Source organism: Aspergillus caelatus (assembly GCF_009193585.1).
Source record: "Aspergillus caelatus strain CBS 763.97 unplaced genomic scaffold BDV27scaffold_228, whole genome shotgun sequence".
Taxonomy (NCBI): domain Eukaryota; kingdom Fungi; phylum Ascomycota; class Eurotiomycetes; order Eurotiales; family Aspergillaceae; genus Aspergillus; species Aspergillus caelatus.
In genome coordinates this window covers 795-25,821 of record NW_022475491.1, presented here as the reverse complement: position 1 = coordinate 25,821, position 25,027 = coordinate 795, and the positions used below count along the sequence as shown (strand labels likewise).

At 46.7% G+C, this 25,027-nt stretch overlaps 7 protein-coding genes across 7 annotated transcripts; 4 read left to right on the top strand and 3 right to left on the bottom strand.

Moving 5' to 3' along the window:
• Positions 1 to 1,246: 1,246 nt before the first annotated feature.
• Positions 1,247 to 3,255, top strand: BDV27DRAFT_148978 (MFS transporter; the record flags this gene model as incomplete). Its single annotated transcript, XM_032070988.1, has 7 exons — positions 1,247 to 1,301; positions 1,410 to 1,537; positions 1,603 to 2,016; positions 2,086 to 2,461; positions 2,579 to 2,626; positions 2,680 to 3,110; positions 3,220 to 3,255. The coding sequence occupies 7 exons, from the start codon at positions 1,247 to 1,249 to the stop codon at positions 3,253 to 3,255; spliced, it is 1,488 nt and encodes a 495-aa protein (XP_031923192.1).
• Positions 3,256 to 4,172: 917 nt separating this feature from the next.
• Positions 4,173 to 5,262, top strand: BDV27DRAFT_44846 (uncharacterized protein). Its single transcript, XM_032076666.1, has 3 exons — positions 4,173 to 4,390; positions 4,452 to 4,622; positions 4,723 to 5,262. The coding sequence occupies exons 1-3, from the start codon at positions 4,266 to 4,268 to the stop codon at positions 5,117 to 5,119; spliced, it is 693 nt and encodes a 230-aa protein (XP_031923191.1). The 5' UTR covers positions 4,173 to 4,265; the 3' UTR covers positions 5,120 to 5,262.
• Positions 5,263 to 5,806: 544 nt separating this feature from the next.
• Positions 5,807 to 7,551, top strand: BDV27DRAFT_135065 (thioesterase-like superfamily-domain-containing protein). Its single transcript, XM_032068438.1, has 4 exons — positions 5,807 to 6,032; positions 6,099 to 6,528; positions 6,596 to 7,119; positions 7,195 to 7,551. The coding sequence occupies exons 1-4, from the start codon at positions 5,931 to 5,933 to the stop codon at positions 7,240 to 7,242; spliced, it is 1,104 nt and encodes a 367-aa protein (XP_031923190.1). The 5' UTR covers positions 5,807 to 5,930; the 3' UTR covers positions 7,243 to 7,551.
• A 203-nt stretch (positions 7,552 to 7,754) lies between these two features.
• On the bottom strand, positions 7,755 to 9,052 carry BDV27DRAFT_44824 (heme-dependent oxidative N-demethylase family protein). The gene is made up of 3 exons (XM_032076665.1): positions 8,421 to 9,052; positions 8,235 to 8,357; positions 7,755 to 8,182 (listed from the first exon to the last, which is right to left on the bottom strand). Exons 1-3 carry the CDS (start codon positions 8,951 to 8,953, stop codon positions 7,771 to 7,773), a joined length of 1,068 nt encoding a protein of 355 aa, XP_031923189.1. The 5' UTR covers positions 8,954 to 9,052; the 3' UTR covers positions 7,755 to 7,770.
• Positions 9,053 to 12,766: 3,714 nt separating this feature from the next.
• On the bottom strand, positions 12,767 to 15,352 carry BDV27DRAFT_44801 (Hsp70 family protein). The gene is made up of 4 exons (XM_032076664.1): positions 14,522 to 15,352; positions 13,527 to 14,459; positions 13,035 to 13,473; positions 12,767 to 12,982 (listed from the first exon to the last, which is right to left on the bottom strand). Exons 1-4 carry the CDS (start codon positions 15,113 to 15,115, stop codon positions 12,783 to 12,785), a joined length of 2,166 nt encoding a protein of 721 aa, XP_031923188.1. The 5' UTR covers positions 15,116 to 15,352; the 3' UTR covers positions 12,767 to 12,782.
• A 1,235-nt stretch (positions 15,353 to 16,587) lies between these two features.
• Positions 16,588 to 18,147, bottom strand: BDV27DRAFT_168085 (N2227-like protein-domain-containing protein; the record flags this gene model as incomplete). Its single annotated transcript, XM_032074672.1, has 2 exons — positions 17,939 to 18,147; positions 16,588 to 17,713 (listed from the first exon to the last, which is right to left on the bottom strand). Exons 1-2 carry the CDS (start codon positions 18,055 to 18,057, stop codon positions 16,588 to 16,590), a joined length of 1,245 nt encoding a protein of 414 aa, XP_031923187.1. The 5' UTR covers positions 18,058 to 18,147.
• A 1-nt stretch (position 18,148) lies between these two features.
• Positions 18,149 to 19,346, top strand: BDV27DRAFT_44778 (proteasome assembly chaperone 4 family protein). Its single transcript, XM_032076663.1, has 2 exons — positions 18,149 to 18,676; positions 18,953 to 19,346. Exons 1-2 carry the CDS (start codon positions 18,239 to 18,241, stop codon positions 19,178 to 19,180), a joined length of 666 nt encoding a protein of 221 aa, XP_031923186.1. The 5' UTR covers positions 18,149 to 18,238; the 3' UTR covers positions 19,181 to 19,346.
• The last annotated feature ends 5,681 nt before the right edge of the window (positions 19,347 to 25,027 follow it).

The window sequence follows — 25,027 nt, the reverse complement described above, 5'->3', positions numbered from 1 at the left end:
GACAACATTCTGGCAGGTTTTACAAGCGGACATATCAACAGTACCTTGTTATTTAGCTTCTTCCTTTAAATGATCAATCCAACCCTCGCCTCCACCCATACGTTGTACGGGACATTCACCGCAGCCAACTGTAGCTATTTCTTTCTAGGTTGACCGTCTGCTGTTCGTTGCATTGGCAGATTCGGAAAAGATGGTCATTACAATATTCCTAGCAACTACGTAGATATGCCCCACTATTTGAGTTAGGAGTTAAAAGTAGTTCGCTCAGGTTATCGCTTAGTGTTATTCAGGAATGCTTGTCATGACGCGGCTCCGTCAACCCGGTTGTCTCCAATGAAGCTGTTATTCGTACACAAGAAAACCTCAACTGCAATGATCAAGCGACGGATCATACATGATATAGGTCTCGACGATAAAGAATCAGACAATTTTCTTTCGCTCTCCTAAAGGGCAAGTTCGCTGTTCTTTCTCTTCGGCGTTCTGTCCGTGGCGGGTCTGCTTCCGAAGGGAAAGATATCAATGCAAGGGACTTGCGAAGTTTAACAGCACTAGAGGGCTCCACGCAAACCGACAATCTTGGCAACTACTCCTAAACATTCTCCAGTCAGGCGGAATCTATATGACCTGAATCATCAGGTGAAGCAACAGTACTCACATACATAACACTTCAATTTAGTCGAAGCTGTCACTGCAACTTAAGAATGTGTGCCGGACTATGGGTGCTATAGACAAGCTTTTCCAAGTTAAGGTTGAGTTCAATAAAAGTGCGCTGCTAATGAAGATCCGCTCTTGCTATGAATGAACCTGAACTCTAAGCACTTGGTAGGGCTTAGGGTGAATCATTTGGAATACGTTGATCTACTTACTAGTTCTCAGAGAAACACAAAGGACTAAACCATGCCTTGCTTCAGATGCTATGGTACCTCTGGTCCAGTTACTGCTCGACAGTTGATCGGAGAATGACAGGGCGCTCTTTTTTGGTGGGTGGATCAACATGTTTACACAAACCCACATACTCATCGAGCAGATCATGATCCACTTCGCCTCTTTGTACTAATAGAGGGCATCACAGGGGGATATTTGAAATACTTGACATTATCATAGATGACGACTCCTGTCTATTACTCATGGGCTCCTTGAAAATTAAAGGCTACGACAGCCGTTTATTAAACCCGACATCCCAAAGCTCCTTGGTGTCATTATATGGTGTAAGATCCACAAGTTACTTGAAGGCCAACATATCAACATGTCTAACAACCCACTGCCAGTGAAATCATGTCATACAAGAGAGATAATAAACGGTTTGTTTCTGAACGTTCGACCAGATCCTGCACTTGAGCTAACATGCTTATTAGAGGAAATCATCACCTCACCAGAAAAATCACATAGCTTGCCTAGTAACGATCAAGGCGATGACCGCCGTTCTTCTGAGAGTCAATCAAGTACATTTTCTCCCTGGAGTTGCTGTCATACGGAATCGAAAACCGTGGTGGCTTTTAAGCCACATGATCCAGAGCACCCTAACAATTGGTCGAAGGTATAGTGGAACTGTCCGGAATCAAGAAGTTCCTACAACGTAATATTTCCATACTAATGAACTAGTTTTGGAAAATCCTTGTGCTTGTTACTGGTGCCAATGAGGTCATGAATAGCACTGTCGGGTCCTCAGTCACAGGCGGAGCTACAAAAGCAATTGCCCATGAATTTAGCGTGACAAATCAGCAGATCCTTGTCCTACCGATTTCTATGTTCCTCGTCGGCTATATCCTGGGACCTCTGTTATGGGGCCCCTTATCGGAGGCTAAGGGACGAAGGTCTCCTTTATTGATAGCTTTTCTGTTATATACCATTTTCATGATGGCATCTGCCCTGGCAAAGTCGTATCCATCTTTGCTTATCTTCAGATTACTCGATGGAATGGCTGCTTCTGCGCCTATCGCTGTCGTTGGCGGCATATATGCCGATATAGAGGCAGATCCTACGGCTCGTGGTCGACTCATGGCGTATTACATGACGGTAAACGCCCAATCCTCAGCAGTAGTGTTGTTGTTCGTGTTTGTTGGGGTATTAACCCACTTTTTATAGGCTACAACCATAGGACCCGTCCTTGGGCCTCTAGCGTCAGGTTTCCTCGTGAGTTATGGCTGGAGATCATGTTTCTGGTTTGGTCTTGCGTATGCAGGCATTAGTCTACCTACGGTTCTCCTGATGCCTGAAACATACGCGCCTATAATTCTTCAACAAAGAGCTAAGAGGCTACGGAAAGAGACGGGCAACTTAAATATAGTGTCGCCGTTGGATCTCGATAGCCGAGGTTTTAAACGAACACTCGCCATCAACTTGGCACGGCCATTGCGAATGTTGTTCTATGAGCCTATCACATCCTGTTCTTGCTTATACCTCGCCCTTACCTACGCAATATTCTATCTTTACTTTCAGGCCTATCCATTGGTTTTTCAAGGTTAGTGGTACTTTCGCCCTGTTGCCCACCCTGCCCTATAGCGACCCTTTCGGAACAAATTCTCCCAATAACATGGAAGGCTGCACGTCAACGTACTAACTTGGGAAATGAATGCAGGTATCTACGGAATGGGACCAGCTAAATCTGGGCTTTGCTTCCTTCCAAGTAAGTCCTATGAAGCCTGAGCTCTCGAGAATAGTACTGATTTCCCAGTGCAGTCGGCGTCGGCGCGGTAGTTGCTTGCATGATATTCATCTGGTACGACCGGTTCTTATCCCGAGCCAAAGCCCGGAATGCGAAATGGGCATATATTGAAGAATATCGTCGTCTTCCCCTTGCTTGCCTCGGGGGGCCACTATACGTTGTAGCTATCTTCTTCATGGGTTGGACAGCTTTTCCCAACGTTCACTGGTCGGTTCCTGCATTGTCAGGAATTCCGTTCGGGGCCGGATACTTGTTGAATTTCATGGCCATGGCCAACTACATGGCGGACGCCTACGAGACCTACTCTGCTAGCGCTATGTCTGCATCCGCTTGTACACGGAGTATTCTGGGGGCTATGTTGCCGTTAGCGACCAAGCCAATGTTCGATCGCCTTGGGGTAAATTGGGCATATACTCTTGTTGGATTTTTGAGCCTTGGGGTCACAGTAATTCCATTTGTCTTCATTCGGTACGGCGTTCGTATCCGAGAGAGCAGCAAGTTCTGTCAAGAGCTCAAGCGGTTAAAGGAGGTCGATACTCGGGGACCACAAACAGATCGAAGCGTGGGAAGGTCGAGTGAGGTTTCTGTGATTCATGTTGAGCCCAAGGATCTAGAGAATCAGAATGGTCGGTAGACTTCGAGCGACATCAAGGTGATGATATATAAAAGAAAAATATATAAAATTCATAACACGGAGAAAATTCATCTTTGCTCTCTCTCTCTCTCTCTCTCTCTTCCCTTCTCTTTTTTATTTAATTTATATATATATATTTTCCCCTCATCAAAATTCCCAAGGTCATGAGATTAATATGTGAATAGTATCATTATTTTTAGATCTTATCTCGGACGAATTGGGAAAGTGGCTATGATAACTTACATGCTCCTTGCTCGTTCTTAGTCTCGGGATGAGTGGGGAAATTCAGATTGGAGGGGGGAAACTGTGGCATTCCTCCATGATGCAGCAGAGGACAAAAGTTACTATTTTTGTCTGCTTATCACTGTTTGAATGTTGGCTTTGGCACTGTTCGCCAGTGTACCTGTGGCTGAGCAGTGCAGATTACAAACTTTCTTGTTTGCAAGTTAGATTTCAATCCAAGCAAGTCAGACGTCAAGAATCCCTAACTACTCCTCCTAAATGTGCTAAAGGTGGAGAGAATTAATCATCCCTGTTGCTTGCAGGTTCGAGAGCCAATCCCAGAGCACGGGCGCGCATGATTTACAATCTAAGCTGAGACCGTTTGTTTTCTTGCGACTTCATTAAATCCCCCTGCCTCTCTTTTTTCTTTCTTCTTTCTTCTCTCTTCTCTTCTTCTCCAATATCGTACGGTTAATATCTCCTTTACCACTACCCCCTTGATATTTTGGTTGCTGTCCTTCGTTTATCAGCATTTTTGCGTTTTTCTTCCGGCTTGAATCTCATTCCATCGGTCGTTCTAATATTGTTTAATATTCTGGACTTATATTAATACTATTGATTGTCGTTACCAGCAGAATCTCTCTGTTATCTATATCCTATATGTGAGCTACTGGTCTCTTCTAGGACCTGTATAATATTACTAGACCTAGACCATCTCTCGTATAATTTCGCAGGAGACGAAACATGGATTCGCCTCAATATCAAGAGCTTGGACTTGTGTCGCAGGAACAACAACCCATCGATCACGAAACAGTGCGGGCGACTTGGAAATTCCTGGCGGGCCTATCGTCGAACTTGACGCTTGTGGGGTATGTTTTCTTCTGCCCTCCTGCGTATAAACAATTTGATGACTGACATACTATCGCAAAGGTTCCTGGTCATGCCTTTAGCTTTTGAAGACGCCAAGGATGATTCTCTCGGAGACAAGACCGGCACAGCTGTAGCAGCATTGGCATTGATCGGAAACGCATACCTTCTGTCGCTCATCTTATTTTGCGCCCAGTATCGTAAGCGTACATACTTGATTCATTCTGTCTTCCTGTAAATGCCCGATGCTTTTTTTTTTTTTTTTTCCTTCTTTTTTCTTTCCCTCCCCCGGGCCCCAACCTTCTTTTTGGATTACAATCTCACCACCACACAGGCCTTGTCTATTGTCCAACCTCCTCGGACTGTTGAACGTCGTTCTCAATATTCTCTGTCGAAAGCTACTCCCGGTCGGTCGCTTGGAAACAGTGGGCATGGTCCTTGCCTCTATATTCGCAGTCGTCTACGCGTTGTGCGCATTATGGGCCTATGGAAACGACATCGCCGACGAGATTCGAGTCGACGAGGCCGACCGTACAATAATCCCTTTGACTGAAGAGGAGATGCAACGACAACAGCTCCTCCGACTTCTTCAAGAAAATCAAAGTAAAAAGAAATCGAGCTCCAAGGTTATGCAAAAGACTTTCAGGGTTAAAGTTCCAGAACACATCAATCCGGGCAAAGGATGGGATTCCTTCATGCCTCCTCCTCGCGAGAGCAGCTATTATAGCTGATTTGGTCAGCCTAGATGCATAACAATGAAGCGAGATGATGGAGTAATTTACTGCGAAATATCTCAGCCCTTCCTTGACTGGTCGTCGGATTCATTTTCATCACTACCAAGCATATATCGCGCTAGAATCTCCAGTCTCCGGTTGTCTGAGTATAAGAGACTAGCTGAGTATGGCTTACACGATACTATACCCAACAAGGCAGAATTCGAAGGATCTACGGAGGCTACGAATGTGTTGGGAAAACGAAGGCCAACCAATAATGTCGAAGGTGATCTACCGAGGATCTTTATAATCCGATACTTTCTTTCGACTCTGATCCAGACATCACATGCTTTCTGCAGCCGTGCTTACAGCAATATAGAAACTTTGCGTGTCTATTACATTCGTAGCTTAGAAAGAAGCCAGTGTTTTGTGAAGCGAGTCTTCCCAATCGTGTATACGAGGGTATGAGAAAATAATTGGATACAAAGGAGAGAAGGAGGGGGAAAAAATAAAAATAAAAATAAAAATAAAAGAGCCAGACTTGGTGTGTTGGGAGCAAACAAGTGGTAGTTCTTCGTAGGCTTATCTAGAGAGGAAGAATAGAACTGCCGACGGAGATTCGGCACGAAACCATGGGAAGTTGAAACAGGAACGCCTCGGTAATTACCCGATTAGGAAACCATTGCCCGCGTCATCCACGGGGTCAAAAGTTCCTTCCTCAACCTTTCTCCCTCTCTACCATGAGTTCAATACTTTTCTTCCTTCGTTATTAAGTTGCCATTTTTATCTCCTTGTGTAGAACCATCTGCATACTGTCTAAACCCCAGTCATGGCGAAAAGAGTGACTCTCTTTGAACCTCCCCCGCTGGATTCTTCCAAAGCCCCCATCGAAAATGTCCTAGAGTTAACGCCCGTGATAGATATTGGTCCAGTCCGTTTGTCTAAATCCGTACCACCTTCCTTGTCATGTCTCTAACCATTCTATTCCCCTCAACAGGATGTCTTTACGAATACTCGTCCTCTCTGGCACCCACCTGGCGCGCGGGGCATCTACGGGGGTGCGGCAATTGCCCAGTCGCTCGCCGCGGCGATGCGGACGGTTCCGTCGGATTTCGCCGTCCACAGCATGCACTGCTATTTCGTCCTCGCCGGCGATTCCGAAATGCCCATTCTATACCATGTCGAGCGAGTGCGCGATGGAAGGAGCTTCATAACGCGCACTGTCCAAGCCAGGCAGCGCGGACGACCAATTTTCACCACCACCTTGAGTTTCAGCAGGGCCAACAGCGGCGGGAAGAAGAAGCTGGAACATGCGACATCAATGCCTGCTGTTACGCTGCCGGATGATTCTTCTGCGGACGTAAAGAGGAAGTTTTATAACGCTGGAGGCGGGCCGTTCGAGTCGCACAAGCTCGGGACTGTGAACCGTAAGCGTCATGACTTGCGTGTTATGCTACGAGTTGGATGAAGTTCCGGTCATGCTAACTGGCTCAGGGGATTCGTCCAAGCCTGAAGATAAACGAATCCGACGCTGCATGCGCGCACGAGGCAACATCTCCGAGGCCGGCGGCCACCACGCCCATCTTTCCGCCCTCGCCTATGTGACCGATAGTTATTTCATCGGAACTGTATCGCGCGTCCATGACATCCCTCGGTTTGCCTCCCCCGCCGAACTCAAAGCAGCCCTAAACGCACTTAAAAACCCATCTGACTTGGATGACGACGAAATCTCACGAGCGTTCAAGGAGTTGAAGGAAGAAGAGGCCGCAGAATTGCGCCGTCGGCTGGAGGGCGCCCTCAGTAAAGCTGAGGACCCGAAAAACAAACATAAGCATAAAGAGGTTGGCATGATGGTCAGTCTTGATCATTCGATTTACTTCCACAACCCTTGGGCGTTTCGCGCAGACGAGTGGATGGTCACGGAGATGGAGAGCCCTTGGGCTGGCGAGGGAAGGGGTTTGGTACTCCAGAATATCTGGTCTAAAGATGGAACATTAATCGCCACATGCACGCAAGAGGTATGCTCCTTATTACTCGTTTGTTGTTCCTCGGTCCGTTGTCGAATCCGACTCACTAATGCATGGTTGGTATAGGGTGTTGTAAGATTAAAACAAGATGAGCCCCCTCGGTCGAAGATATAGACTGTTGCATTACATTATCCAGCATCAAATACCCTTTCGTCTTGTTGGCGGTATATAATTTCTTTCCAGGTTTGCTTTGAACTAGAGCGAAAGCACTTTCCCACTTGCTTTTGGTTATAATACGTCGTTGCATAGACACTTATCATATATATATTCTGGGTTCTCCCTGCCCCCTGGTCTCTATTTGAATACATCATTCTTTGTACATACATTTCAGTTGCTCACTTCGGCTTATCTTTGAGGTGTTGAAATTGAGTTTCATATATATCATTCAGATATAGCGTACATGGATTGAACAATTCTCGTCTGCCCTTCATAAAATCACGGTGACAGAAGGAAAAAAAGGAAGAAAAAAAGAAGCAACCATGACAGCATTTGATGCCAAAAAAAAAAAAAAAAAAAAGAGTTCGCTTTCGCAAGTAAAAAGATCAAAGTGCCACCCACCCGTTTTAAAACCAAAACAATGCCCTCCCGATGCAAGAAAAGGAAATGAATAGTGCTACAAGTTGTCGTGACCCCACCGATTTTTTACACCTCCATCATCCCTACCTCCTCCTTCAGCTTTTCTTCCTCTCGGCTTCGCTTCTCACAGAATTCCAACGCCTTCGCCCCCCAAACTTCCCTTCCTTTGTATTCGCCGACATAGTCCGGCCAGCTTTTGATTTCCTTGGCTAAATTTCGCAGCTCCTGCATTGGCAGTTCATTCAAGGTGGTAAGAAACGTCTTGACGCCGAAAACGAGTGTTCCAGTCCGAGGCAGTCTACGAAAGGTCTGTCGCTCACGGCGGATGACGATATCCTCAGGGGATGGGTTGGGGTTGTCCTCAAATAATGTCGTAGGACGATAAAGGGTCTCAAACAGGTCTTCATCAGGGCGCTTCACTTCAACAAAGTAGTTTGACCGTTCCATTGGTGAAGATGGCGTGAGGCGGTTCAAGAACCTAATCGAAAGTCAGTTCCCTATCTTCTTTACTGAGCTTCATATCCACTAACTTGCTAACAGAAGCAGCGACTTGCTGATGCCACAGAGGCACAGGTTCATGAAGCCGGGAGATTGTCCATCCAATTCGTTCCTGTACAGTCCATCCCACCGGAAAGAGGCTTGCACTGGCGGCCCTGCCTAGTTGGTCAGCTGTTGTTGCCCTGAAAGTAGGCCAAGGAGGGTCTCTTCAAACTGACAAATAGTATTCGTCGTCCGCATTTTTCATCAAGATGCTTAGGTCTTCCATGGTCAACCTCACCGCTATCTCGAGCGGATCGACCTGCTTGTTTTGACCCCCAAACACGAACGTTTCGCCGGTCACCTTGTTATGAACAGTTGACTCGTTGCCGAACCTCTTATGTTCGAATTTGTCTGGGAACCGTTGGCATAGGAAATCAACCACCTCCTCCAACGCTTCAAGACATGCTTCGTATGACTCTGGGAGACATTGGAGGACCTTTTGTTTTTCTTGTTGCAGCAATTGACTCCGGACCTGATGCTCCGCCATGTAGTTCTTGTCGATGGTAAGCCAGTTTTGGGCATCTAGCTTCCGGATATCCATCATGACTCTATATCTTTCCCTCCCTTTGATGGGAGGAGGCTTAAGGTCCTCGCAACTAACATCTTGTGAATGGTTTTTGGGCTGAAGCCTGGGAAGATATTCTCGGAATCTAACAGCAATGAAGGACAGAAAAAGAAATATAAGTCCAATGCATGAAAGGGTGTTCATCGCCTTGTTTGCCTGGAATCCAATCAATATAAAGGAAAGGAAAAAGAAAAAAGAAAGAAAGGATGATGTTATGGAACTTTTGGTTGTCTCTCACTCATCGGACGCCACGACCAGGAATCACTGTTAACATCAACATGGCAAAACCTTCCCCGGAAGAGGGCAATGGCTCGAAATTTATCTGGTCCATGGACCCTAGGAGATGATGATCGTCTGGGTCAGACGATTACCTACAAAGGCTACAATGGCTTCTACATTCCTGATTCAGGCAGCTGGGTCGAACTCTGATACGTCCTGGACTTCCCCGCAAAAAGCCGCAATTCGCCGCTCCAAAAAAAGAAAAGAGAAAAAAGAACTGACAGCATCCACATGATCTAGTAGACTTTCTCAGCTCTCATAGCAATTGAGCTTCAGTGGGTCCTGGGACGGGGGTGGAGGAGAAAGTCAGGGAAAGTGAACTCTAAGTGGATCAGGGAAGGGCCAGGCAAATGGACTCAATGTACGGAGTACAGCGCCTCAAAGATCCGCAGCCGGGTCACTATGCGGAGTCCTTCAATCGGCCGTACAATTGCATTACCAGGATGCTCCCCTCCCTCTAACTAAGTACGAGCTGACTAGCCTCATAGCCCCTCCGATCTAAAGGGCTGAGGGTACCTCTGCTCTTCGTCAGCCGGAGTTCACGCGTCTCCCGTCCGTGCGCATAAGAATGAAAGGCCTCGTGAGCTAAAAACAAGAGCCTGACTTAGGGAACTCAGTCTACTGCCTAACAGTTCCTGCTGTTCCGCTCCAGCAACACTCGACTTGATTTTCCGAGAAGTAGATGCAGAATGTCAATAATGGCATCATGACATCAACCTGGGATTACGAAAAGAAATTAGAAATAGCGCAGGTAGCACGTTTGCGTGGTGACTGGCCTGAAATTGCAGAAACCCATACATCGTGCTAACCAAGCGCACTTGTACGACAGAATGAATATTGCCTGAGAGCTTCTGGGGCACAGCGCGTGCGTAGATGCGTGGGCCGAGTCCCAATTTGGTGGTCGATGGTCACACAGTTCCAGAGCGTCTGTTGTCATAGGTCACCGGGCTGTGGATGGAATCCAGTCCAGGTACCACTGTACATCATGTTCACTGACGTGCTGGCATGCTAGTCATTCGGAGTACTACGACTGGTCCATCTTCTCTGGGCAACCGTGGCACTATCCTCGAAACTAGGATCAGAAGAGAAGGTACGGGGCCGACACTGACGTACCATGAGGGACAAAGTCCTTGCAGTCTTTCGGTCCCCGCGAAGCTATGGAAGACTAAACATGCTAGGGCGGTGCACTCTAGGTACGCCCCAGCCAGTGGGGAACCTCAACTAACTACTTATCTACTTCGGTACGAATGTATGCACATCCATACTATGGAAGTGCGCACTTACTCAGTCGACGATCCACCACCGACCGGGCCCAGAATTCGGGTTTCTAAGACAGTCGGTTTGGTTGGGCGACTCCACCCTCCCCGAAAACTGAGAAGATATCTGGGGTTTTGCGCTGCAACCGCCTTATCTCGCGCAAAGCGCGCTTGCCGCAGTCCTGCTTGGTTTTTTAGTAAGAATCAATGATCAATGGTGTACTAACCAGCCCCCTAGTATAGCGGTGTCTCAACCAAGAATGCGGTTTTTTTTCCCCTGCTGTCCACTTCTCTTTTTGACGGAGTAGGTGGCCTTTTCTCCCCTCGCATTTTTACTTTGATTTTTGCTTTTTTGTTTCTGTCGCATCTTTCCTTTTTCTGGCATGATCTGACAGGATTTTACGCCTCATTTGCTGTCCCTTTCTTCCCTACTCTTTTCTACCTTTTTTCTTTTTTTTTCCAATTTTCCCTATTCTTTTTATTTAATTATTATTATTTTTTTTTTCTTTTTTACCTTTCACACCCTCGCTCCCACGCATTCACACAGACTAGTATCCAAACCCTCCGATTGAATCACGTCTGACTACTGACGTCGATATAATTGCTTTTATCGGGCTGCCAACATGCAATCGGCAGCTACGGCACCACCTAAGACTTACTTACGAGACCCTCTTGCCTAGTCCGACTGTACTGAGCCCATAAAAGCGGAGATACCAAGGCCAAATAGTGGCCTTACTCATCGTGCACGAAAGCATCACTCTTAACTAGTGATGATCCACTTGTCAATGGGGCATTCGCAACCCACCGACCAAACGGCTTTCCTCCATTATAAATGATAGACTTGTCTAGACAGGCCTGGTAAACTCAGTCGAGACCCTAGTCCTCAAGTCTCCTCGGCGATATCTTGTCTAATAGGAGGGATCTACTGGGGCAGATAGTGGGACACCTACTCGTGCTAACCTTCTCCAGCATTTAGGGACTGGGGCTGTGGGCACGGACTTCGCTTCAAGGCCATTGTCAAGCCCTCCTGTGGCTCCCAAATTCTCCTCAGAATGGGGTCTCTCGGCGGATATCCTCCATTTGCCTACAGCACTGGGTCCATCAATGTAACTATGACTTTCGGAAGAATTGTCCACTCAATCGAGCATCCAGCACAGTGAAATTAGAATTCTGCCTCTCGTGATTACCTCTAAATGAAGTTCACACCATCTAAAGCCATGTATTGATTGATGCCTTATGTTTTTTGTACTGACGAGGAAGTACTCAGGTTTCAACGACCAGACCTACCTATCCTGGAAAGCCACAGGAGAATATCTCGAGATCTACCACCCGTATAGACAATTTACCTAGTTGCCTGATATACCTATCCCCGTCGTAAACCAGAATCCCACACCACTAGACCTAAAATGACAGAACTCGAACAAAAATACAAGTAGATACAAGAATCATGCAATCTAGCAACGAATTCCTTCTCTCCACTAACGTACCTCCACCCCAAGTAACTAAGTTAACTAAAGTTACCCTCTATAGGTAGATCCTAATAAGCAAAACCATTCCAGATCCGCCGAATGATAAACAAATAGCGTCTCAGTTCCTCAAGACATACCCTATTACCTAAGTCTGCAAGTCAACCTCCCCTTCCACTTACCTATAGGAGAGACGGGAACAAAATCCACCCGCTCACTTATCTTCCCATTCTCTTCCGTTGATCACCTGAAGGTTTGTTATTCCGTCTTCTTAAAAGATCAAGTCTGGTTAAGCTTATGTTTTCTCTATCCTTGTCTTACGAATTTGAGCTATATTTCTTTCGTTCTTTCTTTATCTCTGAGCTGGGGTTGGATTAAAGATGTATATTGATCCTTCTTTTACCCTTCTTTTACCCCGTTCTTGCAGGGAAACCCTCGAGAAAAGGGAAACGTGGGGTTTATGATTAGGGTGGTGTTATTGGGATTTTTCGTTTTGTTTGCTTAGATAGTATGTTCAGGTGATGGGTTCTTGTTCTCTTGGCTACGTACGGTTTGTCTTTGACTCGATGGGTGGCGAGGGAAGGTGTGCTTTGCTATTAAAACATACTAATTGACTAGTGCTATGCCCCCGAATGGATGATGAGATGATGAGGTAAGTGGTATATAGTGACAGACGGACATTTGTCGTGAGTATTTTTCTTTTCTCATTAACTGAATTAATAAATCAACCAATCATCAAGGTGAGCTCATATAAAGGTATCCAGGAAACATCAAACATGAAGGAACATAAGGTGAGAATAAGAGGTAAACTCCATGATGGACCATTGGACAACATTGCCCAATGCCTTCGAAGGGGAATGGATGAGAAAGATGGTATAAACGCCCGCCCTGTGCAGTTGCCGGTCAACCGAGACCGTCAGTTGGCTTTAAGTTTTTCATAATACCAAGTACCAGAGTCTGAATGTGCCCGGTTTACCGGAATTTGGCTCTGCATCGGCCCATAACCTCGCCCTGGCAGACGAGCTCGGCGCTGAATTCACTGCCGTCAAGTGTGAGGTAGATGTCGAAGTATACACGGTAGAAGACTCCCTGAGGGGTATCCATGCGCTCGAAATCGGTTTCCAGGTTCTTGCGCGATAGATCCGATGTAAGTGTCACGACCTCCTTAATACCTGTTACACAATTAGTAGAGCGTCGTAAGGGACGGCAGGATGTGTAACTTACGGGGGTCTTTCGTGTATTCAGGACAGACATCCTCGTCACAGGCGTACAGAATATCCTCATACATCAGGGTTGCTCCCGGCGCAACCTGTCGGAAAAAGCTAACTTTGACCGGCTCCCCGATCTTCACTCTCTCACCCTTCTGCACAAAGATCTGTCGCGTGTACTTGCAGCGATCTCTGCCGTCCAGACTGGGAACACGATATTGTTCCGGGTGATACCCTTCTTTGAACGGCTGCAATGTGGCCATGAGGTAGTGTCGACGGGCAACACGGTGTGTAATCACACGTTCCGTGATTCCAGCAGTGACAGCGCCCTTAACGATCGCAGCGACCGAGTCCATCGGACGGACAACCTTTGATTGATATTGAGGCGGTACATGGAGTTTGATCTGTTGGAAGAGATACTCAGATGCGCCGAACCCACCCACCACAAGAACGTTCTACAATGCTGGTTAGTCAAAGGCAAAGCTAGACGAGTAGTATTAAAACATACCTGTAGAGACCGGTTCTGTGCTTGGATAGCGATGATCTGATTCCTGACCAACTCGAGGATACGGTTGACGACGGGCTCAAAACATTGAAGGATCTCTTCGTTGGTAAACGTCATGTAGCCCTCCTCGATACCGGCATCTGGGAAGTCGGCCTCGATGCCGACATCTACGGCCCACTTCTGTCCGTTGTTTCGGAAATCGGCCTTGATCCGGTTCTCGAAGTCCATGATACACTTTGCATACACCTTGCCTGCCGTGCGGGATCCATCAGGGAGTTTCATCTTACGGATTTTCGCACGAAGGATGTTGCTGAAGTTCCGATTGAGAGCTGTCGAACCGCACGAGTCACCCGATCCAGCTGTACATTCGGCGACACTGAACGGCTGTTCTTCCTCAACCTCGTAGGCAATCAAATCCACAGTTCCACCACCACAATCCACGATCAGGATCGCATCGCCGACCTTCAGATTGAGCAACCCGGTCTTTGCACAGAACAGAGCAGCAGCCTCCGGCTCAGAGATCAACGTTAGGCGATTATCGTTCTCGTCCCGCAAGAACCCAGCTTGCAAAGCCGCCGCTCGTGTCGCTGCCTTGCCCGCATCATTCCAGATAGCTGGCACGGTGAGGTAGTACCGGATGTTGCGCTCTTCCCGAGTAAATACCTCACCGAGGGTCTTCTGTAGCTGAGCGCGCATCGCCTGTCGTAGTTTGAAGAGGTAGTCGGCGGCCACGTCGATTTCCGACTTACCGGGCGGGAGAGGGGGCAGGTTGATCGGATCGATGTATGTGTTTCCGGACAGCATAAGCTGGAGTTTGAACCATTCGACCTTCTGCACTCCCTGCTTCGGATAGCCCGTGGGGGCCAGCGCATCTGCAATATCCGGGCCCCATCCCACCACTTTCTGGTACTGATCGTAGTATAAGACGGTGGGGATCTGTGTGACACAGCTTGGTCAGTTGGAAGTATTCTGGCTTGAGTGTGGTTTGGATTGGTCACCTTCTGTTTGGTATGAGTTCCTGCTCCAGGCCATTCCGTAATGATGTCCTCTCTTGCTTCATTGTTGGTCGCAAAGGCAAATGCGACACCGGAGAATGTGGTGCCAAAGTCAATGCCGACAATCAGCTGGGCCTTACTCCGACCGGCACCTTCAACCTCAACCGCGGGATTTCGTACCCCGTATTGGGGCTGGGGCATCCCCTGGCCCATTCCATGAGCTGCGACCGGCTGTTGCAAACCATACCCCGGAGGAGCACCCAAAGGTTGGACCGGCTGTTGCGTATAGTGCAAGTTGGTGTTCAACGGTGCCGGGTGATGGCTCAACTGCTGGCCGGGGGGCATCGGACTGGTCGGCCGCTGGTATGTATAGCTAGGGGGACGCCCCAGAGGGTTTTGGTTATTCATCGGGAGACTCGTCGTGGACGAACTATGGTGAGAAGGTGGGGAACTAGGCGAGGTGGCGTTCGAGGGCGGGGCGACGAGTGTGTTGCTCGATGCGTTAGGTGGTTGTTGAACTGGCGCAGGCTGGGCACTATTCTTGTTCCGCTTCGTTCCAAAAGTGAACGACTTGAACCGTGAGCTCATCAGGTCCATATAAGTGACCACGATGGGGTCAACGGAGTATTCAAGAGACGAGGGGGAAGAGGGGGAGGGGGGTGCAGGGAAGATATAAGACGAAAAAGGAAGAGGAAAATGAGTGGAAGAAAAGGCACAAAAGTCAAAAGCGAGAGCGTAAGAAACGAGTGGGTGTATTTGGACAGAGAGGCAGTGCCAACTCTTTGCTTAGGCAGTCAGAAAAGCCTCTCCCGGGTTTATTGTTAGTTTGGGAGTGGGGAGGGGGGGGGAAACACGGGAGGAACACGAGCAAAAGAAGATCGTCCGGACAGAAAAAAATCACAGGATAAGGCAATTAATTGGTTCTCAGAGGGACGCATGGGCGTTTCGGTAGGAAGTCCGTAGTAACGTAGGAAAACAATGGTGGTTGAAGAAGTAACAAAGAGACGAAGGGAAGCGAAAGGCCAGAAAGGTGCAAGTTCACGGACCCCAAAAGTCACTGGTTTAGAATGATCATCCCTCAATGATCAATCTCCCTGGAATGCGCTCTCCCCTCGGTGGGATATCAATCCCAGTAATTCTCCGACCCTTGAAGAGGAAGATTAATTCTTGTTCACTCAGCCTTATCTGTTTTGTTTCAGATGGCTGTATGTCTTTTTTTTCCCCGTAGAAAACAAACGTGGTGATTCCGTTTGTTGATTGATGATGCTTACCATGGATGATGGCACATCATCAAGTCATTCCTTCCGCCCCCAACTTCCTATTTTACACATTGCGGAGACAACCGGTGTGGTACGGTACCATACAAGTACATACCACCATACTTTCTCTTGTGTATGTTAGGCAGATGGACTGTATTAGGTATATGATAAGTCCCCAGGCATCAACTTCCAGTCCACTTGCACTTTCATGGCATGTCCGATTCAAGGTTAGCGGATCCCGTCAAGTTGTCAGTTTCCTTGTTGACATATGTCTCTGATTTGACAGCCATACGTACTCTATATATATATATTTTAGTATATCTATCTATAGAAGCTTCTCCGAATCATAATAACCCCTAGCAAAAGAGGGGCTATATACATTAAATCTCCCAATCCTTTCTATTCTAACTAATTTATTGTGATTTTTTTTTCTTGTATATTTGCCCACCCTTGAACCATCATTTCATAGTACCCTTAAAAAATCACCTTGGTGCTAAAAAAAAAAGGGAAGCCGGACATGTGCCTGAGGCGAGCCATGGTACGGAAGGATTGACGCCCAAGCAGGGACAGCCTTATAATTACAGCCACGCTGCTCAGCCTCCCGTTGGTCGGTCCCACGTTTTCTTTGTCTGGCTGCGGCTGAATGCTGTATCGCCGATCCCTCGCCATGTATCGTACCGTTTCATACAAACTCTAAAGCTCCACGCACTGACCAATAAACGGCGGCCTTGACATTCAGGCAACGAGGCGGACTTACTTCATGGATCTAAATATGGATAAGTTTCTCTGCCTGTACTATTCTAAGTTCCATTATGGATTCTTCTTCCGTGCCACCCACTTGGATGGCTTGTAAAGTGGCTGGAGCATACTCTGAGGATCCTGGATATAGCCACACATTGGCCGATCTTCCACTTCCTGCCGCTTCTCAATGTGAAAGCCCATCCGCTCCACAAGGCAAAAGACTTCTTCCTCCGTAAGCTCCACATTGCCAGGTTCCCCAATCCCCTGGTTCTCATCACGGTCTCCTTCCCGGTGGCTACGGTTGCTGCCGTCCTCGAAATGCCATAACAACGGTCCGATATTGACCCACACCCCGTTGGGCTTCAGGCAGTGTCGGATCGTCTCGATGTACCGAATGAGATTGGGGGCTGTGTCAATGAAAAAGACTGTAGCCACCGCATCGTATGTCTCCTTATTGGACGGGTTGCTGTAGAGCACCACGAAGTCGGCTGCAGACATCCCCATCGATCCAAAGGGTGTCTGGTTCGCCTGCGCCTCAACCATGGCTACCCCTGGATGCGTATCTGGGATCATTACCTTCCGCAGCTGCTGCTCCCTAGATATGAGGTTTGAGAAGTGGAGCGCAAATGGATACAGCGCATGATGCAGGGGGCCAGACGTATGGTTCAAGACCCAGCTGCTGGCCAGCAACTGGTGGTATGAGATTTCGTTGCCCTCGGTAGCAAAACCAGCCTGGCAGACTTCAAAGACCAATCTTCCCAGACCAGCTCCAGGTACTAGCACCTTGACCTCCTCCCCGGTGGCAAGTCTCTCGCCGAACTCATCCCGCAGTTCGCGCACAACTGGTTCCACGCAGACGTCTCTCTCCGCTTTGCCCTCAGAGCTCCAGTCGCGATAGAATTGCCTAATGGTTGAGTGGGCTTTGTTAACATCTGAAGAGGTCGCTGTGTTATGCCAGTTTTGACGCGGGTCCTCTGGATCGGGGTTCGCCGGTAGCCCAAACGAGGAAAGCCCCGTTGCGAGGATAGCGTCTGCGATATCGGCATTCACGTCAATGGCATCATCTACCCGGTTAAAATTGTCCAAAATTGAAAATGGTGGCTCCGCAAGCATCTGCCAGTGAGCAGATGGTAAAGCATAGAACGCCTGGCGTCGGCGATGCGTAGTATTCATGTGAGCAGTTCTTCGGTATTGCCTAAGAGAAGTTCAGTCACACAATTTAAGAACAGTCAATCCGATGTAGTCCCGAGAGGCTAAAGTTGGCATTGAGAGAAGTCAAGCCAAAAGAGAACATATTGGAGCTCCGAAGGAACGAATGCAATACCTCTTCCTCTTCTGTCTCTCCCCTCATATCCTCCCTGTTACCTTTCCACCTATGGACAGCAATACAATTGAACTACCAACAAGCATAAGCCCATACCTGAAAGAATCCAGCGCAGCAAAAAGCACTCGTCGTTCATCGGGGTCAGCCAGCGGGTCAAAGTCCCCCGCCCAACTGCGAACCTCTTCATCATCCTGATGCTGCGAATCAGAAGCCATGCTGCTTTAATGGGAACCGTCGTGATAACCAAGTCGACAACCAAATATACTCTGTACAACTGTAAAATCTCCAACACCAAAGAAACGGGCACTTCCCTTTGATATGGGAGCCAAGCAAAAGAAATTTAACTCAGCGTTGTTCTTTATATTATGGAGGAACAAAAGAATGTGAAGATCTGAGATGGTAGCCAAAGCTCAAAAGAGTGAAGAATGGACCCGCTCTGTTTGGCGGGGAACCAAGAGCGGTACCTCAAGGCTCAAACGTCTCACTCATCGATCCATATCAACATCAACGACCACATCAAAACAGGACATCTCAGAAGAAAAGGACGTAGGAATTGCACTCAGCAGGTCGAAAATAGATATCTCACAAATAATTTATCCTCCAAGCATGGCGACAGCAGTGGAAGCACCGATACCGCCTCAAGTCGAGAACGTGGCGCCGCATGCCAAACCCCAAGAGTTATCATTCCCCCTTCCAAAGGCGTTGCATACGACCGCACACGTCCATCTCACCCTCTTGGACACATGTGCAACAGTATTTCTGGCGACGTCGACCCCGGGTGACGCGGCGGGGTCCGTGAAACCGATGGGAAGCTTCGTTTACGCTATGCCGGATGTAAGTGCTTCTTTTTCTTCTTACCCTTGATTTTTGGTCGGACTTTTACATAGTTGGGCTGGCGGTGTGAGAATATGTCCATATAGACAGAAGACCATACGGAACATTGGATACCACATGTCCTATGCTTTTCCAAAACCCGCGGCTCTTTCTTCCATGTATATCCATCTCTGCCATACACACATCTTGCGTTTACTACCAAAGCACTTTAACCATCTACCTCAAAACACTCTACCCATCCAATCAACTTGAAACTCAGTCGCTCACACATACCAGCGCACGAACCCTCGCAACACCATATCCACAACCCTATACAATCTCCCCGGAAGTGTGGAATACACGACTCGGATCGCTAAGATCCTGGCTCGTCGCATGAGGGTCCCAGTCTACGTGGGCTGCAGCATTGATCCGACGGCGCTGGGGTTATTGGTCGAGGAAGAGATGGCAGGGTTGACAAAGATAGTGGAGGTAACTATGCAGCGGTGGGAAGAATCCAGGAAATGAGAGAATGAAGAGATCATATGGTTGCGGGTAGTTGGTAGTATTGATGGAGTAACGATATCGGACTCTGGAGTCAGCACTTGCCCTTTTTGGTCTGTTAATCTTTTCTTTCTCTTAATAACTCCTGGTTGTTTTTCCCCCCCTCATTTCATTTCGATGGTTTCATAAGTAGTGTTTTGGGTATGAATGGACCGGGTCTAATTTGGGATGGAGTTAATTATGGGAATTCGCGTTAACTAATCATTCTTGTTATCTAAGACATTCAAAGTTGAGAGATCTCGGCTATAGGGAGTCCAATAAACACCTATCTTTCATAAGTAGTCTAAAATTTTGTGCTAGTGATCGTAAATGTGTAATTGCAGCAACGAGAGATACGTCTCTCGACCGAGAAAATTAAAACAAAAAATTAACATCCCCATAATCGGATCTTGTAGAACCGAGAGGCGCCCCATAACGACTCCATTACCTAGACTTACGTATTTAGTCTCCGAGCATCCGAACAAGCATAATACCCAGAAAAGAAAGAGTAAAATAATAAACAGATTAAAACAGTCGAGAGAGATAAAAGGGGAGAAACAAACAAAAAGCAATCTCCATCCAAGGGAATCCACAATTAATTTATTTAGGGCTAGCAATACTACTCTAATAATCTAGTGCATCTAAGCCACCAACTCCGGTTGGACAATTCCCCAAAGCTTGCATTCCAATGACAGATGTCGGACGTCGGTCGACTCCGATGGAATTGCGCAATGTTGAAACATGTCCACTTCTTGGGTGGGGTTTGACCATGGTTTCAGAGCCCCCTTGTAGAAGGTGGTATTGAAGGTGTAGACATCATGCGAGATAAACGCTGCGAGTTTCACCGGATTTGTCTTCCAGATGGTACACGCATTCAACCAAGTTACAATAATAACGAACGGTCATATTCGGAATCGTTTCCGAAGCGGCGGGTTTAGAATCCGTCAACGTAGTGGAGCGCCCAGGTTCCATGTGCTCCTTTGTATTTTTTTGGGGGGGGCGGGTTTTTTTCGGCGCCCAATATATACATAAGTTTGGTGGGTTCAATTTTTTTTTTTTTTTTGGTTTTTCCCCTTTGAATCATATCGTAACAGAAAATAATTGAGAATCCATAATATAAATGACAATAAATTGGGCGCAACAGCTCGCTCGGATATTCCAGTTTGAGACATAGATGTGTATCTGAAGTGTCAATGAGCCTCAAGAGTGGGTTTCCACCACTCACCGTAGTGCTTGCATAGTGAAACCTCCGATGTTGATTCAAAAGTATTGTCGCGGCTACAGGAGCTGAGTCAGGCGTCTCATTTCGCCTAATTACCTAGCATATCTATATATAGGTTGACTCTGATTGAAAGAAACAACGTAGAAAGCGGGTACTCGGTAATGGAATTCTTATCGAAAAGACGGGATTGTGTTATAGATTGGCTACCCCCATCGCACTCCAGATAGATTGAGACTGACGCCATCGCATTCGTTTAATCGATTGATATCATGAAGTGACAGCCCCATGCATGCTCACGTGTGGTGTTGCAGCCAATCGATGTCGCCAGTCTCCCATTTTCGAAACCAATGAAGACCGGTAAAACCTCACAAGTCTCGATCGAGGCTGATAAAGAGGGGACAAGGTACGGGATATTTGACCAGTCACAATGGACTATAAGCCAACACTATCAACACGAGGTAGATAGCTGCAGGAACCTGTTTTGTATAGAGGCATTGTGGGATTCCAGACCACGGAATCCACCGATTAGATCTCAACGAGACCATATCAAGTGTTGTAACCGAAAAAGAAAAGGGAAAAAAAACCCCTCATCAACCAAGCAGGATGGGGTACAGCAGCGGATTGTCACGGGAGGAACCACATGGGGACCGGAACCTAGGCGATCCAATCACAGCCGGGAGACCAGCCTCTAAAAGGATCATTTCCCGTGCGGTCAGCCCGTTTCCTCCAAGGCCAAAGACGAGGTAAACGGCTGCTAAGTTTGCCTAACGAATGAGGCGCCACACTGGACAGAGATCCGATACCCGCGCTAAGTAAAAAACATACCCGAATCCCGAGGTGCGTGCGGCGCAGTCCTCTGTGCTGTATGTGCTAAGACCAGGCTAGAAGTCCTGGTGCGCCCGTTTACCCTTTTCATTGTCCATCCCATGATCAATCTTTTATCGACAGCGGATCCCGGTTAGGATTGAATCATTGGTGCGCGGGCGCTGGTCCTCCGAGTCAGGTTGGGTCGGTCGTCGTAAAATTCAACAAACAGATCAACAAAAGTAATATACATTTTTTTCTCACTGTGGCCGTAACCGCAGGAGATAGATAAATACATGCCTCGTCTCGTGGATAGGGTTCATTCGTAGTCTAGATGTTCCAGGGAGGAGGCTAGTAGCATTGGTAGCCTTTTTTCAGGGATCGGTAGTCGTCAACTGATGCCCTAAATCATGCCATTGATATCCAGTCAGAACTACCGACGGAATCCTTCCGTTCAGAGTAGTAGTAGCCAGCCCAGTCAATTTGCGGCACTACCATGCGGCAATATGGATCTAGTTGACAAAAGGCGGGTGTGAAAAGACTTTAGTAAAGTGATAGGCTATGAGGCATAACATGGATGTGTAACACCCCGCCCAATCTGCGCAACCAATCGCCTGTAGATTAGTTGGTCTACAAGGCACAGTTGTCGAATTGGCACGGTCAACCACTCTAGGGTATACTTTCCGTTGAACTTTGGATAGGGTACTGGACGTGTATGGAGCGCGAGTCCTTCCAGAGCGAAATATCATCCACCGACGGTGTTGAAATTGAGAGGGGTAATGAGGTGAAGAGGGATGCCACTCAAGGATGGTAGCATTAGTTAATCATTAGTAAATAAATACTACGGTTGATCACTGGTCGCTTGATATTGTCAACAATAAGGAGCCAGTGGAAAGACACTAACAAGCCGCTATCACATTGCCAGACAGTTAATGCCGGTTAGGTCAGGCCGAAAGCAAATGCATTATGGGAAGAACCTTAGTACTCTGATCGACACCAGCCACACAAGCAGGAGGCACCATTACCCACCACGGAGGTTCCCGTCTGTTATGACGATTAAGAATCATACTGTAATAATCTCGTCTCAACAACCAGGTGGTTATTGTTACTTGGACATTCTAGATTCCTATACATTTATAAGCCGAGAAGGAACTCTCACAGCTTATCCAGAAGCTGACGTACTCCGTAGTGCAAACCATATTTCATTCGAGAACGTTATTCGGACGAAACACGGAAAACGTGATAGCGAAAAATCTCCGGGGGATGTTTGATGGGGAAAAAGGGTCTTTTTTTATTTTTGAAGAATCAGGCTGATTGGAAGCGGGGATCATCTTTCGGGATTCAAAAAATGCCAATCATCGCCTGTCCAGTAATAATTCTTACCAGAGTCCATTCTGGATTTATTTCTTTTTTTTTTTTTTTTTGTTTGTTCCATTGGGAGAACAGGCAATTTCGGAAGATCCCAATGTCGTTGCTGGGTCGCCACAGAATAATTTCATTGACTATGAGCAAGTTTATCATCAGCTGGTCCACCCGCTAAACTCCTCTCAACCGTCCCGGTTGAGCTTCCGGGCTGGTCTTCCATGTGGCCCGGCCAATGGCTGCATCCGAGGAAGGATTCCGAGAGATCGTCACAACGACCACAATTTGGGGGGGGAGGGTTCTCGACCTATGAAATTCTTAGGAAGAATGACCACGATAGAGCTCCTTCTGAACCTGTTCGGATCTCGGAACACAATTTCCCTATTAGGTCTTATGTCCTTTATTATATTTCTTAGGATATATATTCTATGGAACTCTCATGCAATTTCAATTACCACCTAGTGTTGATCGGTTGTGCAGGGATATTTGGATTACTACTGTTGTGTTAATTTTAGCTTGACAGGCAGCTTCAGGGGTGCACTGACTGCACAAGACAGAGGGAGGCATCGGTGAAGAGAATAAGAATAGAACCTTAAACTGAATTATGGTCCAATCAAGCCATGAACCTTGGAAACCCACAGGAATAATGAGGTGAAGGCCTTTGGGGCTTTCCTTAATCCCGCCCAATCACTCATAGATGCCGCTTTTTTTCCTTTTTTTCATCTTTTTGTCTCCCCCTCTCTTCTCAAATTTATTTGGTGGCAGCACCCCTTCAGCGCTGAGAAGAAAGTAGGCAGCATCGGCTCCTTAATCTCATGGCAGGATGGTTGCCTGGGATGCGATAGATGGTCAAGCAAACCGTTGCTAGATCCTGTTTATTTATAGCTCCCAGGGTATTTGTTCGAGAACACGTTTAAGCTCAGTACGTGCAATTACGTTGACCAGGATTATCCTCAACATTAATTCATCTCATTATAATACTTATACCGAGAGTACCTTACACAATAGTTTGGAGTGGGACCATTGGGACCATGAACCGTGGAAAAGGGCGACGAAAACGTCGTGACCTTTCAAAATACTAGCACACTTACACTGCCACTGCCGATCTCGGGTTACCTTGAGTGTTAGCCAGAGGTCTGATCTCCCACCCGTTGCCTAAAGGTAAAGTAAATGAATAGTAGTTCGATACTTTGATTGTTGATGAGCATGGTAGGAATAAAGCACGGTGATATTACTGTCCTAGTAGTTCGAGAAATGCGAACGTTGCGATCTACAGTTAATTAAGACTGATGGATTTCGTCACGAATTTAATAGATTTCGGGAAGAATATCCGAATCTCACACCAATTCTAATATATTAACCTATTAAGTGGATGACAGGAACATACTTCTGGAGCGTTGAGAGTAAGTAGTGTACTGTATGTACTGTACATTGAATGTTTCCTCTACCAAACCACACCCATGGCCGTTTCACAGTGAAAATAAAGATACCTCGAGATAACCAAGATTTATTACCCCTCTTTATACCCCAGTGTGTCACTGTTTTTCTTTTTTTCCCCTTTTTTTCTTTTCCTTTTTCTTCTTTTTTTACCCCCATCCTTCCTGACTCTTCCTTGGTAATGAAAGGAAAAGAACAGGTAAAAAAAATAGAAGGGTAAAAAAAAAAAAAAAAGCCTAACGATCAAGCTAAGCGACACTAAATCCAACTAAACCAAAGAAAAGATACTACTCCGGAGAAAAACTCAAAAAGAAGGCCTGTCGGCAGAAGATTCCTGAGAAAGATAAATTCTGCAGTAAGCTCCAATTTACTTAATCTCCACCTTCCTCACGATCTGATTTGAGTAGAAGCCAGTGTCGTTTCAGCCCATGGTTAGAAGTAACTGGGGTCAGCCGAGAGACTTTCGGAGTCGCTTCCTGACTCTTGAACGAAGGAAGACCCTGGAGAATGGAGTCTGTCCCGGCCGATTACTTAGTACTAGGCGTGTCTAGGATAAAGTACTTGACGCATTGAGCGCGTGGCATTGGGAAATTAATTCATCGTGTCGATCGATGTTCCTTTTAGGGTCTGTGATATCGCAAAGAATTCTTCTTCTGGAGATGTAGATTTCTAAGGAAAAAATCCCACTAGGTAAAAAATTAATTGAGGGACACCGAAGCAAGAGAATGAGAAATAAAAATAAAAATAAAAATGAAATGAAATATACGCAAAAAAGAGAAATTTCATCATCATCATTATCATCATCACCATCATCCTGAACTCTTCAACCACGACGACGGTTTGATGCTTAAATTTTATTATTATGCTATTTTTTGTTCTTTTTTACTTTTTCTTTATTTTTTAAAATTACCACTGGCCATCATCACTATAATATCATTCCATACGGTCATTCTTCTCCGGTAACTTTTTTTTTGCTTTTGCCTCACTCTCTCACACTCTCTTCCTTC